Source organism: Podarcis vaucheri, assembly GCF_965113315.1.
Source record: "Podarcis vaucheri genome assembly, chromosome: 14".
Taxonomy (NCBI): Eukaryota; Metazoa; Chordata; class Lepidosauria; order Squamata; family Lacertidae; genus Podarcis; species Podarcis vaucheri.
In genome coordinates this window covers 48390640-48403190 of record NC_138752.1, presented here as the reverse complement: position 1 = coordinate 48403190, position 12551 = coordinate 48390640, and the positions used below count along the sequence as shown (strand labels likewise).

Below are 12551 nucleotides of genomic sequence, written 5' to 3'. Positions count from 1 at the left end.
GGAAAAGACCCACATCTGACCTCACCCTGCATATTTTATAGCTATTTATTTTGATTTAAGCGGTTTGTGTGATCTGGCTAAAGGCAGGTCAAGCTGTCTGTCTGTCTGTCTCTCTCTCTCTTTTAAATAGTCAAGCCCTTTGATCATGGGGCATGGCTGAATGCACAGTTTTGTAATGGCAATAGAATAGAGGGGAGTCAAAAAATCTCATGCTTCTGAATGTCTTCTCCATAGAGACAATTAATCCGTGTCTGTATCCAACAGCACTCTAAAGAAGGATACCAAGGTCAGTTTGTAGAAACTTTCTATTATCTTACCCTGTAATTGCGGTTCTAGAGTCCTTATTCTCCAGAATGGGAAGGACTCGTGCCTGGCCTCCTTTAGATGCAACACCTTTTAATGGTCCCATTAAATGAAGTGATTTTGGGGGAAGTAAAAGCAAGCACACACACACACACCAAGATTTGAGGCTCTAGAAAGCTATATAACGTCCCCATTCCCCACGTTAGGTGTATGTCTCAGCCTTAAATGCATTTACTTGGAAGCAACCCCATTGAGTTCTAAGCACATTGGCTTAGGACTGCAGTCCTTTAGCATGGCAGTACAAACAGGGACAAACGAAATACATTACAAATACAGAAGCATGTATTCTGACATGAAGGAAACATATTCTCCCCCTCCCTTTTTTCAAAAATTCATATTTTCTTTTTTTCTGGCGATTCAGGTTCCACTTTGTCAGCCCAGAACAGTGGCACGACCAGCCCCGACCTCTTTGACTCTCAGCCTGCCAACTCAGCCTCCAGTAAACAAAGCACAGCTCGGAAAACTCCCGAGTCTTTCTTGGGCCCCAACGCTGCTCTGGTGAACCTGGATTCCTTGGTATCGAAGCCTCCCAAGCCAGCCCCTTCACTGAACCCGTTCTTGGCTCCAGGTACATCTTGGTCTTGAGAGCAAATTTGCTGTTCAGATGGAGCTGGGTGGGGACAACAGTCGTTAAAAACAGAAGTTGGCATGCTTGGCCAGACTCAAGGGTTCACCCAGCTCAACACCCCACCTACTAAAGGCAGTTCTGAAGCAGGGAGGTGTCCATCCCTTGTGAATAATCCCAAGCCTTGGTAGTTTACATGTGCTGCTCCCCCCCCCTCCCCACCCAGTGCTGCTCCTGTGTGTCTTCACAGTGGCCCTGCAAGGCAGGCTGCTAATGTTGCCATTTTATGCATGGCAAACGGAAGTTGAGGCCTTAGCTTAAATTTCCACTGGCAGAGTTAATCCTGTATGTAACAATTTAATCACTGAGTGCATATATCTATGTATTATGGTGTATCTCGCCATTCTTCAAAGGAGCTGAAGGTAGCATACATGGTAATTCCCCCCACCAAGCTGTTTCCCTTCCCATTCTCAGTAGTAGGACAGTTCTGTACGTTGGAGCAGCCTGTATTTTTCTTCCACCTTTAAAGCAGCTGCTTATCAAGTTTGATGGGTGGCTTTGCCTTCATGCATTTTGAGAGCAAGTTCATGATTTGGGGACAAGGTGGGCCAAATCTGTTGCATCTGTGCCCTGGGGATGGAAGGGATTTGTAAGGGGAGTGCTGAAGCCCCTAAGCCCAAGGGGCACATGTGGAGAAACAGTTGGAACTAAGCAACCACAAAACACAGTTCAAGCAACCTTTTTTTGAGCTTCAGTGACTTGTTCTGGCTATTTTAGTTCTCAGTAGTTTGAGAACACCCTCAGAGGAAGACAGCCAAATTTTAGTAGCTAATGCCCTGCCCCTCTTGTTATCGGCGCTCACGAAGAAGCTATTACCAGGGTCACGAAGGTCTGACAAAAAAAACCAAACTGTGTACAAGGAATTTGTAGCTTGGCAGTCGGCCCAAATGTCCTATCCTGGGAAAGTTCTTCTTTGCCATTTTCCAGCTTCTCCCTCCCTCCCTGGATATGACTTGCTGAAGTTACACGTTCATGACATAGGTTAAATGTGGGCCTGGTCCAAAGAATCCGTGCAGCAGGTTCTGTGCATCCACGATCGCTCCAGGCTTCTGTTTTCATGCTTCATGCTGAGCTGCTTTTGGAACTTAGGGGGAGTTTCCAAGGCTGTCTCTTGTTGAAAACAAAATGCTAATATATCTGACAAGGCACGCACAAGCTCCGAGGCACACCCTGAAAGTAACCCACTGCATTTTGTCTATGGAGTGCCTGTGCTGTTTTTGGATATTGACTCTGCTTGTCAAGGCTGTCCATCTACAAAAGCGGAGAGGAGAAATCAGTATACAGCAGTCTTCACCAGTGGGACCGATGGCAGCTGTACTCCAAAACATTTGGAGGGCGCCAGGTTGGCAAAGGCTGGCACAGAATTTCCTTTGAAGAGCAGCACTGGCAGCAGTTTGTTACTGGGCCGAGTATAAGGCTGTGTTGTGTTGACTTATAAAGCCCTGAACAACCTAGGGACCTGGATGCCTTTGCCCATATAAACCACACCAGCTCCTGATACCTTGGGAGGAAGCCCTCTTGGTTGTGCCACAGCCTTCAGAAATGCATCTGGTGGGGGGACAACCTCTCATGCTCAGTTTGTGGAGCCATCTCCCTCCAAAATAAGGCAGGTGCCAATCTTGCTTACCTTTTGGTGCCTCATGAAAACATGGTTATTCACCCAGGGGGCAGGGAGTTAATGATACCTGGTTTACAGAACTAATGGAGTTTATGATTGTATTCTAAACTGCATGCATCTAAATGCGCTTTTATTGGTTTCAAATTTTGCTTATTGATAGCCTTCTGTGTAAGGTTTTAAACTGCACTGGGATTGGAATGGAAGGGTGGCGAGCATAGATAGATAGATAGATAGATAGATAGATAGATAGATAGATACCGTATTTTTCGCTCTATAACACGCACCCGACCATAACATGCACGTAGTTTTTAGAGGAGGAAAATCTGTAGGCATGCCACCCGTAGGCATTCCCTCCATAACACGCACAGACATTTCCCCTTACTTTCTAGGAGGAAAAAAGTGAGTGTTATGGTGCAAAAAATATGGTACATAGAAAGGAAATGAAAGGGGATGTTATAGGAATGTGTTGCAGTTGTTAACTTAGACAAAAGTTTGGGATAACTCTCAGGTTCTCCTTACCAAGGAGGGTGAGTGCATTTGGAAAGCAAGACGTCACAACGCCTTGGTAAACTCTGCAGAATCGTCTCTTGGTTGTGCTAGGAAGCTATTGGCAGTGGGGCAATAGCATTTTCTTTCCAAACAGTTTTTCTGGCAACGTTCATTGCTCAGGTGTGTAACCCTGTTGCCCTCTAAAGAGATGTCACCCCAGAGCAGAGGGCATCACACTCTTCTGCCTTGGGTTTTGGGGGAGCCTGGGCAATGTATCATCTTTCGGGGGAAGTTTGGAACGGTGTGGAATCTTGTCTTGTATATACTTAACAGGCTCACGTGCCTCTCTTGCCCCCACCCCCTTGTCTTTCCCCTAGGAACGGCCGCCGCCACTGCCGCTGCCCCTGCTGCCGCTGCTCCAGCTCCATCGCTAATCAACCCCTTCCAAGTGAATCAGCCTCAGCCCCTCACTCTCAATCAGCTGCGGTCGAGCCCCATCATGGGAAGCAGCCCGTCCTTCAGCAGTGTGTCAGCGGCGGGCATGGAGCCTGTACCTCTGCCTTCCGTGGCACCGGTGGCGATGGCACCCATGCCAGTCATGGGCACCGTGGCATCTCTTACCCGAATGGGCCATGGGATGAACGTGGGGCTTGTGGGCGCAGTGGCTCAGCCTCTTCACAGTACCGGGCTCCCGCCCTCGGCCTCCCAGCCTGCTAATGCTACCAATCCTTTCCTCCTATAAAGGCCAAGGTGGTGGAACCTAACTTGGCAAGAGGTTTTGCAGAACTGAGTGGAATTTTCTGAGGCCGGTTCGGGCTGAACTGTGTGTGTACAAGAGACTTTGGGGGTGCAGGGGGTACTAGGCTTGTGGTTTACAGTTGCATTCGTTGCAGATTTCTCTCCCTACTCACTGTTTAATCTCAACCTAGCCTTCTCCCACAGATGGTACTTCTTACTTTCAGCTTGCGGGAGCATCGCATAAAAGGTCCACACTTGCACCATCAAAATTAGATTTTCTTCTCTCCCGTTTCCCCTCCCCCCTTTTTTTGTTAATCACTTCAATATTATAAGAAGTACCTGCCATTTTTAGTAGACCATGTGCCGGACTGTGAAGCAGCTGCAACCCGCGTCTGCCAGAGCCCCATCCTTGTAAAGAATAGATTGGAGACTCAAAGGCGCTAGTGGACATATTTGCACATAACTATATACTGTTCTAGACTGTTGGTTCACCCATAGTCCTTATACATCTTAGGAGAAAAGAGAGGAATGTGGGGTGTCCAGGAATTATATTTCTCTCCCCTGCTTGTACACTAAAACATGGTAGCGCAAACTGTACCTGTGGACTGGGGTCGGGTGGGGTCGGGTTGGAGCTGGCGGAAAAGGCAAGCTTGTCGAAAGCGGGACAGAAGCAAGCTCTCATTTGGTTGTGAAATCCCACAGGTGTGCTGTTTTTTTTAATGCAGTGTTGAGTTTGTACCCTTTCAAGGACTCGTCAAGGACTTCTGTCTGAGTGGCTGGCATGCTGCGCTTGTGTTCAGGAGTGTTTCGCTCTGTGCTTGTCCGATAGTGAGTTCATTTGGACATTAATGTGCGTAGTTATCCTTTCTTTTAAAAATTGACTTGCAATGCAGGTTAAAAATGAAGAGAGGGGGTGAGGGAAGAGGCAACATTGAATTCAACTTCATTGGGGCAAGTTTGGGAACTAATTTGGGATGAACTCTGCTAATACGTAGTTATCCTTATATACTTTTTTGCACTTTTTTTTAAAAGAAAAACTAGTACCATTTTGGATTTGAGTTGGCAAGATTGGCACTCAGTTTCTGTCTTGCTAATTTTTATAATATGGTTCTTATTTAACAGTCTGTAGCTTCGGTAGACTTTATCAGGTCTAGCTAAAAAAATAAGTTACAGTAACTTTATGATTTAATGCCCTCTTATTTATATATTTTATACATACATATATATATATTAGCTCTTGGTTTCCATAAAGAGAATTTAAAAGGGAATACTGATAAACCTTCTGCTTTTGGACGAAGAGTTTGAAACGAAAGCTGAAGCGCTCCTGTGGCATAAACTTTGAGTGGCATATGAACGTAAGATGTCATTTATAAGGAAAACACTACAGTTGCCTTTCCCCTTCCCTCTTTTACGATTATGTCTCCCTCGTGATGAATGGAAAGACTCCGAAGCCTTTTATAGACAGAAGATCATGAAAGACCACTTCTCTCTTGTAATAACTTTGGGAAACTTTTAAAGGAAAACGCTGTATGATTGTTAATTTTAATCAACTAAATTCTTCTAACTAAAGATGCACTCTGTGCTAATAACCTGCTCTGTTTACAGTCTTCTTTGCAAAGTGAATTTTTGATTACTCACTAAGCCATACTCAGGTTGAAGTCGTCGTTACCGGCTCTCTTTAAAAATGGCAGCTTGCTTGGCTAAGTAGGCTGCCCTTTGTTTTCCTAACCCTTCTTCTTTGCAGTGCTAACCAAGTGGCAGAGGACCTCCTTGGCAGGCAGAATGTTCTTGGTTGAGTCCCAGGCATCTCCAGGTAGGACTGGGAATGCCCCCCTCTTAAACCCTGCAGACCCACTGCCAGTCAGTGCCCCCACAGCACTGAGACAGGTGGACAGAGACTGGGTGACATCTCCAGCATCAGACCAGAGTGTCAAGGTACCTGGTTCATAAGCTTTTGCTCGAAGATCATGACAACAGTGGCATTAATGGGCCTGCAATCATTTTGAGAAATGCTAGTGGAAGTCTTGAGGCTAATGTAGATAAAGCAGCTACTTGCCAGGATGCTTGTGGCTGTATAAGCCTAGCCTTCTCACCCCACCCCCTGTGACTTTTCATTTTCTTAGCCCAGAGATTCTAGATCTCTCCCTTGCGTCCAACAGGCCTCAACAAAAGTTAGCTCTTTGAGCAACAGTGGAGATGCTAGGAAGAACCCAGGTGGTTTGGCGTTCTAGAACTTAGGAATTTAGCCTCCAGAACATGTTACAGCAAATGGGAGCGGAACCAAGTATGTTTCAGCCCAATGTTGGTGTATTTCTTGCTTGTTGGCTATGCTTTCTTCGGTTGGGGTGGTGGAGGGGGTGGGGCTCATCCTGACAGGCAAAGGGATGTGGTGGAAGAAATTGGTCAAGTTTACAGCTTGTCACATTTCCAGAACCAGCTTGCGAACTGAAACACAGCCATTCTTCCAAGATTTGCGCTCGCTGAATTTTCTGATGGAGTTCTCCACAACCGAAAAATGTTCAGAAATGCATTTATGGGGGAAAGCGGACACGGCGATGTCTATATTTGAAAAAAAATGACACACACACAAATGCATTGTGATAGGGGGAATTATTTGCAAATTGGGGGGGAAATGATTACATAGAGAGAGAGGCATGCACAAAAATGCATTCACATTTTTGTGCAGGATTTATAAAAATTGTACCCTGGTGAGACCAAAGTTAATATCAGAAAAACGAGAGAAATTGAAATTGACACATTTGGTCATGCTTACATAATGGTCCGGTCTCGATCCACATTCAAGGGGTTTTCCTAAGAAAAATTAAAATAAATAAATAAAACATCTTAGCCATCCGTATTCCAAAAGTTTCCTGCTCAAGGTAATGCTTTTCTTAAATAAACATGAAGTGTAGAATAAAAAAAGACACATCTGTTTCCTGACGCTTCTTGTCTCTCTTTCTTTCCTGGCTACACCCACCCAAACCCCTGGCAATCTTCTTCAAATAAAGCAATTTAATGCTTTTGAAAGAAAGGGTATCGAAAAACAGCCTTACTGGTCAAGTTGACCAATGATTTTGTGAAACCATTGTGTCATTTTAAGCCCTCGAAAAAGGCGATGCGGTTGTTAGCATTCTGCTGCTTGAAGCTGAAGTGTGGTGTGCGACCAACCCAAAGATGTTTTGCACTGTGTCCTAGCAGAATCGCAGCCCGCCAGAATGCCGCTGGAAGGGAGCAGGAGTCGCGCTGCAGCACCGGTTCAGTTTTGCCTCTTCGCTGCAGCAACGCCTTGTGGGAAGCCACTGCTTAAAGTCAAATAGCATGGAGGCAAAGGGGCATGCAGGCGATTCCTCGTGCAGAAGGGGACTCCGGGCTCCCTGCTACTCCCTGCTGTATTGTTTCTAACACTTGAGTGGAAGCTGCCCAGAGTGGCTGGGGAAACTCAGCCAGATGGGTGGGGTATAAATAAATAATTATTATTATTATTATTATTATTATTATTATTTATTATTATTCTGTTGGGCGAGCGGTTTTCGTCAACCCTCCCCCCCAAAAAGTTCAACAACTCTGGGCATTTCCCCCCATTTTCTTAGTTTGGAATCTCCCCAAATACATGGGGATGTGTTATACATGGAAAAATACGGTATCCTAGTTCAAATAGACACCTTAGCATGGCAAAAACACTCCAGGAGAAGGTATCCAGTTTAGCAGCTTTGAATTTGTCTAAATCCTCTTTTAAATCCATCCAAAATTTCAGACCTTCCAAGGGTACCTATTTTCCAGGAACAGTCCCGTATTTACAGAAGCCTTCCTGGTTTCTGATTTGATCCCTGAATGTCCTGCTTTTCCTTATGAGGTCCCTATTTTCATTAGAGAAATGTTGGAGGGTATGGTAGGATGTCCCTATTTTCATCGGAGGGTATGGAGTTATGCGACCCCTGAGCCAAGGAAAAAACAATACAACCTTTAGGCAGCCCCGTATAGGGAAGGTGTTTTTTTTTTTTTAAAAAAAAATAAAGTTTTATTATGCTTTTATATATGTCGGAAGCTGCCTAGAGTGGCTGGGGCAACCCAGTCAGATGGGTGGGGTATAAATAATAAAATATAATTATCATGGAATAGGACGTCCCTATTTTTATTGGCAGAAAGTGAGGAGGAATTAAAGAACCTTTTAATGAGGGTGAAAGAGGAGAGTGCAAAATAATGGTCTGAAGCTCAACATCAAAAAACTAAGATCATGGCCACTGGGCCCATCACCTCATGGCAAATAGAAGGGGAAGAAATGGAGGCAGTGAGAGATTTTACTTTCTTGGGCTCCATGGTCACTGCAGATGGTGACAGCAGTCACGAATTTAAAAGACGACTGCTCCTTGGGAGAAAAGCAATGACAAACCTAGACAGCATCTTAAAAAGCAGAGACATCACCTTGCCAACAAAGGTCCATATAGTTAAAGCCATGGTTTTCCCAGTAGTGATGTATGGAAGTGAGAGCTGGACCCTAAAGAAGGCTGATCGCTGAAGAATTGATGCTTTTGAATTATGGTGCTGGAGGAGACTCTTGAGAGTCCCATGGACTGCAAGAAGATCAAACCTATCCATTCTGAAGGAAATCAGCCCTGAGTGCTCACTGAAAGGACAGATCATGAAGCTGAGGCTCCAATACTTTGGCCACCTCATGAGAAGAGAAGACTGCCTGGAAAAGACCCTGATGTTGGGAAAGATTGAGGACACAAGGAGAAGGGGACGACAGAGGACGAGATGGTTGGACAGTGTTCTCGAAGCTACCAGCATGAGTTTGACCAAACTGCAGGAGGCAGTGGAAGACAGGAGTGCCTGGTGTGCTCTGGTCCATGGGGTCACGAAGAGTTGGACACGACTAAACAAAATTTTTATTGGAGAAATGTTGGAGGGTATGAAGATTGAGAGCAAATTCCACAGTTTAACTCTACTGCTTGACGAAGCACTTAAATTGGTCTGTCTTGAATGCCTCTGAGTTCTAGTAATGAAAAGGAGAAAAACTCCATCCACTTTCTCTCCACTGTGCATTATTTTAGACATACCTGCAATACGTCTCCTTTTACCTATATCTCCAAATCACTCCCCTTTCCTGGACTAGATGTGCCTTTGGCTCTGAGCCACCAGGCCTGCTCTTTCATTCTGCGAAGAAATCCCTGCTGTTTTTGAGAGCGCTGACACGGTCATGCCCTGCTCAGTGTGGGAGGTAGCAGTGAGTCTGGACGACAGAAACTCAGGAAACACTTGGAATTACATTTCGTGTTTGTCTTGGGAGTCTTCCAAGGAGCACACGGTGACCTGGGTGGGTGTTCCCCTAACCCCCCTTCCATCCTCAAGGCAGCCCTGGTAGGATAGGGTAGACTGAGATGAAAGTGCCTTGACCGAGGCCACCCAGTGAGCGCCATGGCCAAGCGGGGATTGGGACCCAACCTTGAGTGCTCTGTCCCCACTTCAGTGCACTGGAGGGATGGGAAATGAACCGGATGGATATTACTTGCAATCTCTAGTCCCCAGGAGAATGTGGCTGCGCTCAGTCCCCCGCTTAATGATTAATTTTGCATCAGGTTCTTTTTTTGTTCCTGAAATGAATTGATGATCAAAACCATCTGTTCCCAAGCCTGACATAGCAGCAAATCTGCCTGTCACCCTCCGCCCCCCAGAAAACCCCAGGTTCTGACTCTTCCTGTTCTTAAAGCAGAACATTTTGTCGCCTGTTCTCAACATAACTTGTTTGGAAAGTTTTCTCTCTCTCCCCCCCCCCCCCCGCTCCATGTTCTCCTGTTGCAATTCCTTTTTAATTTCTTTCTCTCCTTTGTGACAATTCCCTCTGCCTGTCCTGTTTCCTGCCCTCCCTTTATTGCAACAGCATGCCTATGCAGCTGAAGCCTCTCTTTCGCTCTTTGCAGATACAGGTACCAGATCCAAGCCTGGCAGGAAGAATATCCCAGTCACTGTAACAGGAATTTTGCTGGGGGTGGGGGTGGGCAGGCAGGCAGGCGAATTACTTTTTCGTTGGCTTTGTTGCAAGTATAGTGAGAGCAATTAGAGTCGGATTCCAATTCTATTTACCAAAATAGCTGTTTAATTGCACTGAAAGGGATTAATAGGCTGGTTCATATGTCCAGGAGCCAGCATATCCATGCTACCAGGTCAAGTCCAGAATTTCGGTACTAACCTATAAGGTCCTACAAAGTGCAGGACCAAGTTACCATAGGGAAGCTTTTAATGTTTAGGGAAGCTTTTAATGTTTAGGGAAGCTTTTAATTTTTAATAGACTATTGTATTTTAATATTCTGTTGGAAGCTGCCCAGAGTGGCTGGGGAACTGTGGTCTAAACCACTGAGCCTCTTGGGCTTGCCGATCAGAAGGTCAGCAGTTCTAATCCCTGCGATGGAGTGAGCTCCTATTGCTCTGTCCCAGTTCCTGCCAACCTAGCAGTTCGAAAGCATGCCAGTGCAAGTAGATAAATTGGTAACACTGTGGCGAGAAGGTAAACGGCGTTTCCGTGCGCTCTGGTTTCCGTCACGGTGTTCTGTTGCACCAGAAACGGTTTAGTCATGCTGACCTGGAAAGCTGTCTGTGGACAAACACCGGCTCCCTCTGCCTGAAAGCGAGATGAGCACAGCAACCCCATAGTCACGTTTGACTGGACTTAACCATCCAGGGGTCTTTTACCTTATCTCCTATGCACCTTATGCACTGTGGTCTGTATGAGAGCTGCCTCAAGGAGATCTGCTAAAAATCATAGAAGTCCGACTTGGAGCAGGGCTTTCAGCATAGCTTCCTGTTCTTTGTATTAGCATCCCTTTCGAGACACAGGCACCCACGGTCTGTGCTCTCAGGAAACAATTGAAGATGTTTTAGTTCATAGAATCCTAGAGTTGGAAGAGACCACAAGGGCCATCGAGTCCAACCCCCTGCCAAGCAGGAAACACCATCAGAGCACTCCTGACATATGGTTGTCAAGCCTCTGCTTAAAGACCTCCATAGAAACCTCCATAGTTCTGACAAGCTTTGCTAGATGGATGAATAGATCTCTGCTACGTTTGTACCATTGCTTTGGGGTGGAGAGGACCTGTAGCTGAGTCAGGAACACATGTAAGAAGAGAACAGGCCAGTGGCCAGTGGCATGACCTGTTCTCACAGTGGCCAGACACCACTGGGAAACCCACAAGCAGGACTCGAGTGCAAGAGCCATCTGCCCTCCTGTGGTTTCCGGCAACTTGTATGCAGAAGCATCGCATAGCCAGCATGGCCAGTGGCAAGCGATAGCCCTCTCCTCCATGTATCTGGTCCAGTCCTCTTTCAAAGCCATCTGAGTTGGTGGCTGCCGCTGCGAGTTCCATCGTTTAATTGTACCGAATCTTCCAAAATCATTGGGTGTTCCTGGGTACACATTATTGGAGAGAGAAAATACTCTGCCCATTTTCTCCATGCCATGCATAATTTCCCGTCGCGTCGCCTCTCGCTTGCCTTTTCTCTAAACTGAATGGTCCCAAGGGCTGCAACTTTTCCCTCACCGCCACCTTGATCATTTTGGCTGTCCTTTTCTTCTTTACGTTCAGAAGGTCCCAGGCACTGTCAGTTCCAGCGAAAGGCTTTCTTACTCTGAGCCCTTGGAGAGCCAGTTACAATTGGACCAGCACTGGGCAGGACAAAGAGTCCAACCTGCTGTATAAGGCATTTTTTTTTGTGTGTGTTCCCCTCTCATATAACCCTTGACCACACGTCAATTCTCGACTGGATGTCAGATTAGGGAGAAAGACCTCGGTGGTGACTTTCTGGTTCTCTTGCTCCTCTTCTTCAGGTACATAACTCATCTGCCCACTCAAGGCTTGACGTCTCACAGTTGGACATGCCCACAATGTTTTTTTGGGATAGGAGAAGTTCTCTTTTAGCCTTCCCCACACCTGATGTTCTCCAGATCCTTTGGATTACAACTCTCACCTGACAGAAGTTGTCGTGCCAGGTTGATGGAGGTTGTTTCAGCTGAATGGTATCATTGGCACAGACAAGCTGTCCGTCAGAAGCAGCAGTTGCCAACCAATGTACCAGCCCTAAGATCAGGGGTCAGCAAACTTTTTCAGCAGGGGGCCGGTCCACTGCCCCTCAGACCTTGTGGGGGGCCGGACTATGTTTTGAAGGGGAAAAAAGAACAAATTCCTATGTCCCACAAATAACCCAGAGATGCATTTTGAATAAAAGGACACATTCTACTCATGTAAAAACACGCTGATTCCTGGACTGTCAGTGGGCCGGATTTAGAAGGCGATTGGGCCTGATCCGGCCCCCAGGTTTTAGTTTGCCTACCCATGCCTAAGATAGCTGTTTAGCAAACCCTTTGAGGATTCTACTCTTAGCTGACTTTTCATTTTGTGGACGTGGTTCTGTTTTTAAAAAAATATTCTTTCTAAAATTTGCATACCACCCTATACTCGCAGGTCTCACTCAGAGCGGTTGCAACATAAAATCACAAAATACATAATAAAAACAAAATACAATCAAGCAATCCCTGCTCCCCAACACATTTTAACAGGGCATTGGACATCAGCCAAAGACTTGGTAAAAGAGGAACGTTTTTGCCTGATGTCTAAAGGTGTATAATGAAGGCGCCAGGCAAACCTCCCTGGGGAGAGCATTCCACAAACTTATCAAAATTGAAACTATCAAAGTTGCTTTGATTTCCTGAAAAGGGGTTGTATACAC

The 12551-nt window shown here is 45.9% G+C and overlaps 2 protein-coding genes and 1 long non-coding RNA gene across 4 annotated transcripts in view; 2 read left to right on the top strand and 1 right to left on the bottom strand.

Annotated features, from left to right (window-relative positions):
• The window catches only part of EPN2 (epsin 2), a 42363-nt gene extending 36939 nt beyond the window's left edge, over positions 1 to 5424 (top strand). For both annotated transcript variants that reach the window (XM_082199757.1, XM_082199758.1), the window contains exons 8-9: positions 725 to 931; positions 3473 to 5424. In XM_082199757.1, the coding sequence (XP_082055883.1) occupies positions 725 to 931; positions 3473 to 3837 (572 nt within the window). In that variant the 3' untranslated portion in view covers positions 3838 to 5424. The remainder of the gene's footprint in view (positions 1 to 724; positions 932 to 3472) is intronic.
• Positions 1 to 12551, top strand: part of SLC5A10 (solute carrier family 5 member 10) — a 514359-nt gene that overhangs the window by 220680 nt on the left and 281128 nt on the right. The gene's annotated exons all lie outside the window — the stretch shown is intronic.
• LOC309519204 lies at positions 4866 to 10090 on the bottom strand. Its single transcript, XR_014213752.1, has 2 exons — positions 8891 to 10090; positions 4866 to 6644 (listed from the first exon to the last, which is right to left on the bottom strand). It is a non-coding gene; the product is annotated as an uncharacterized lncRNA (long non-coding RNA).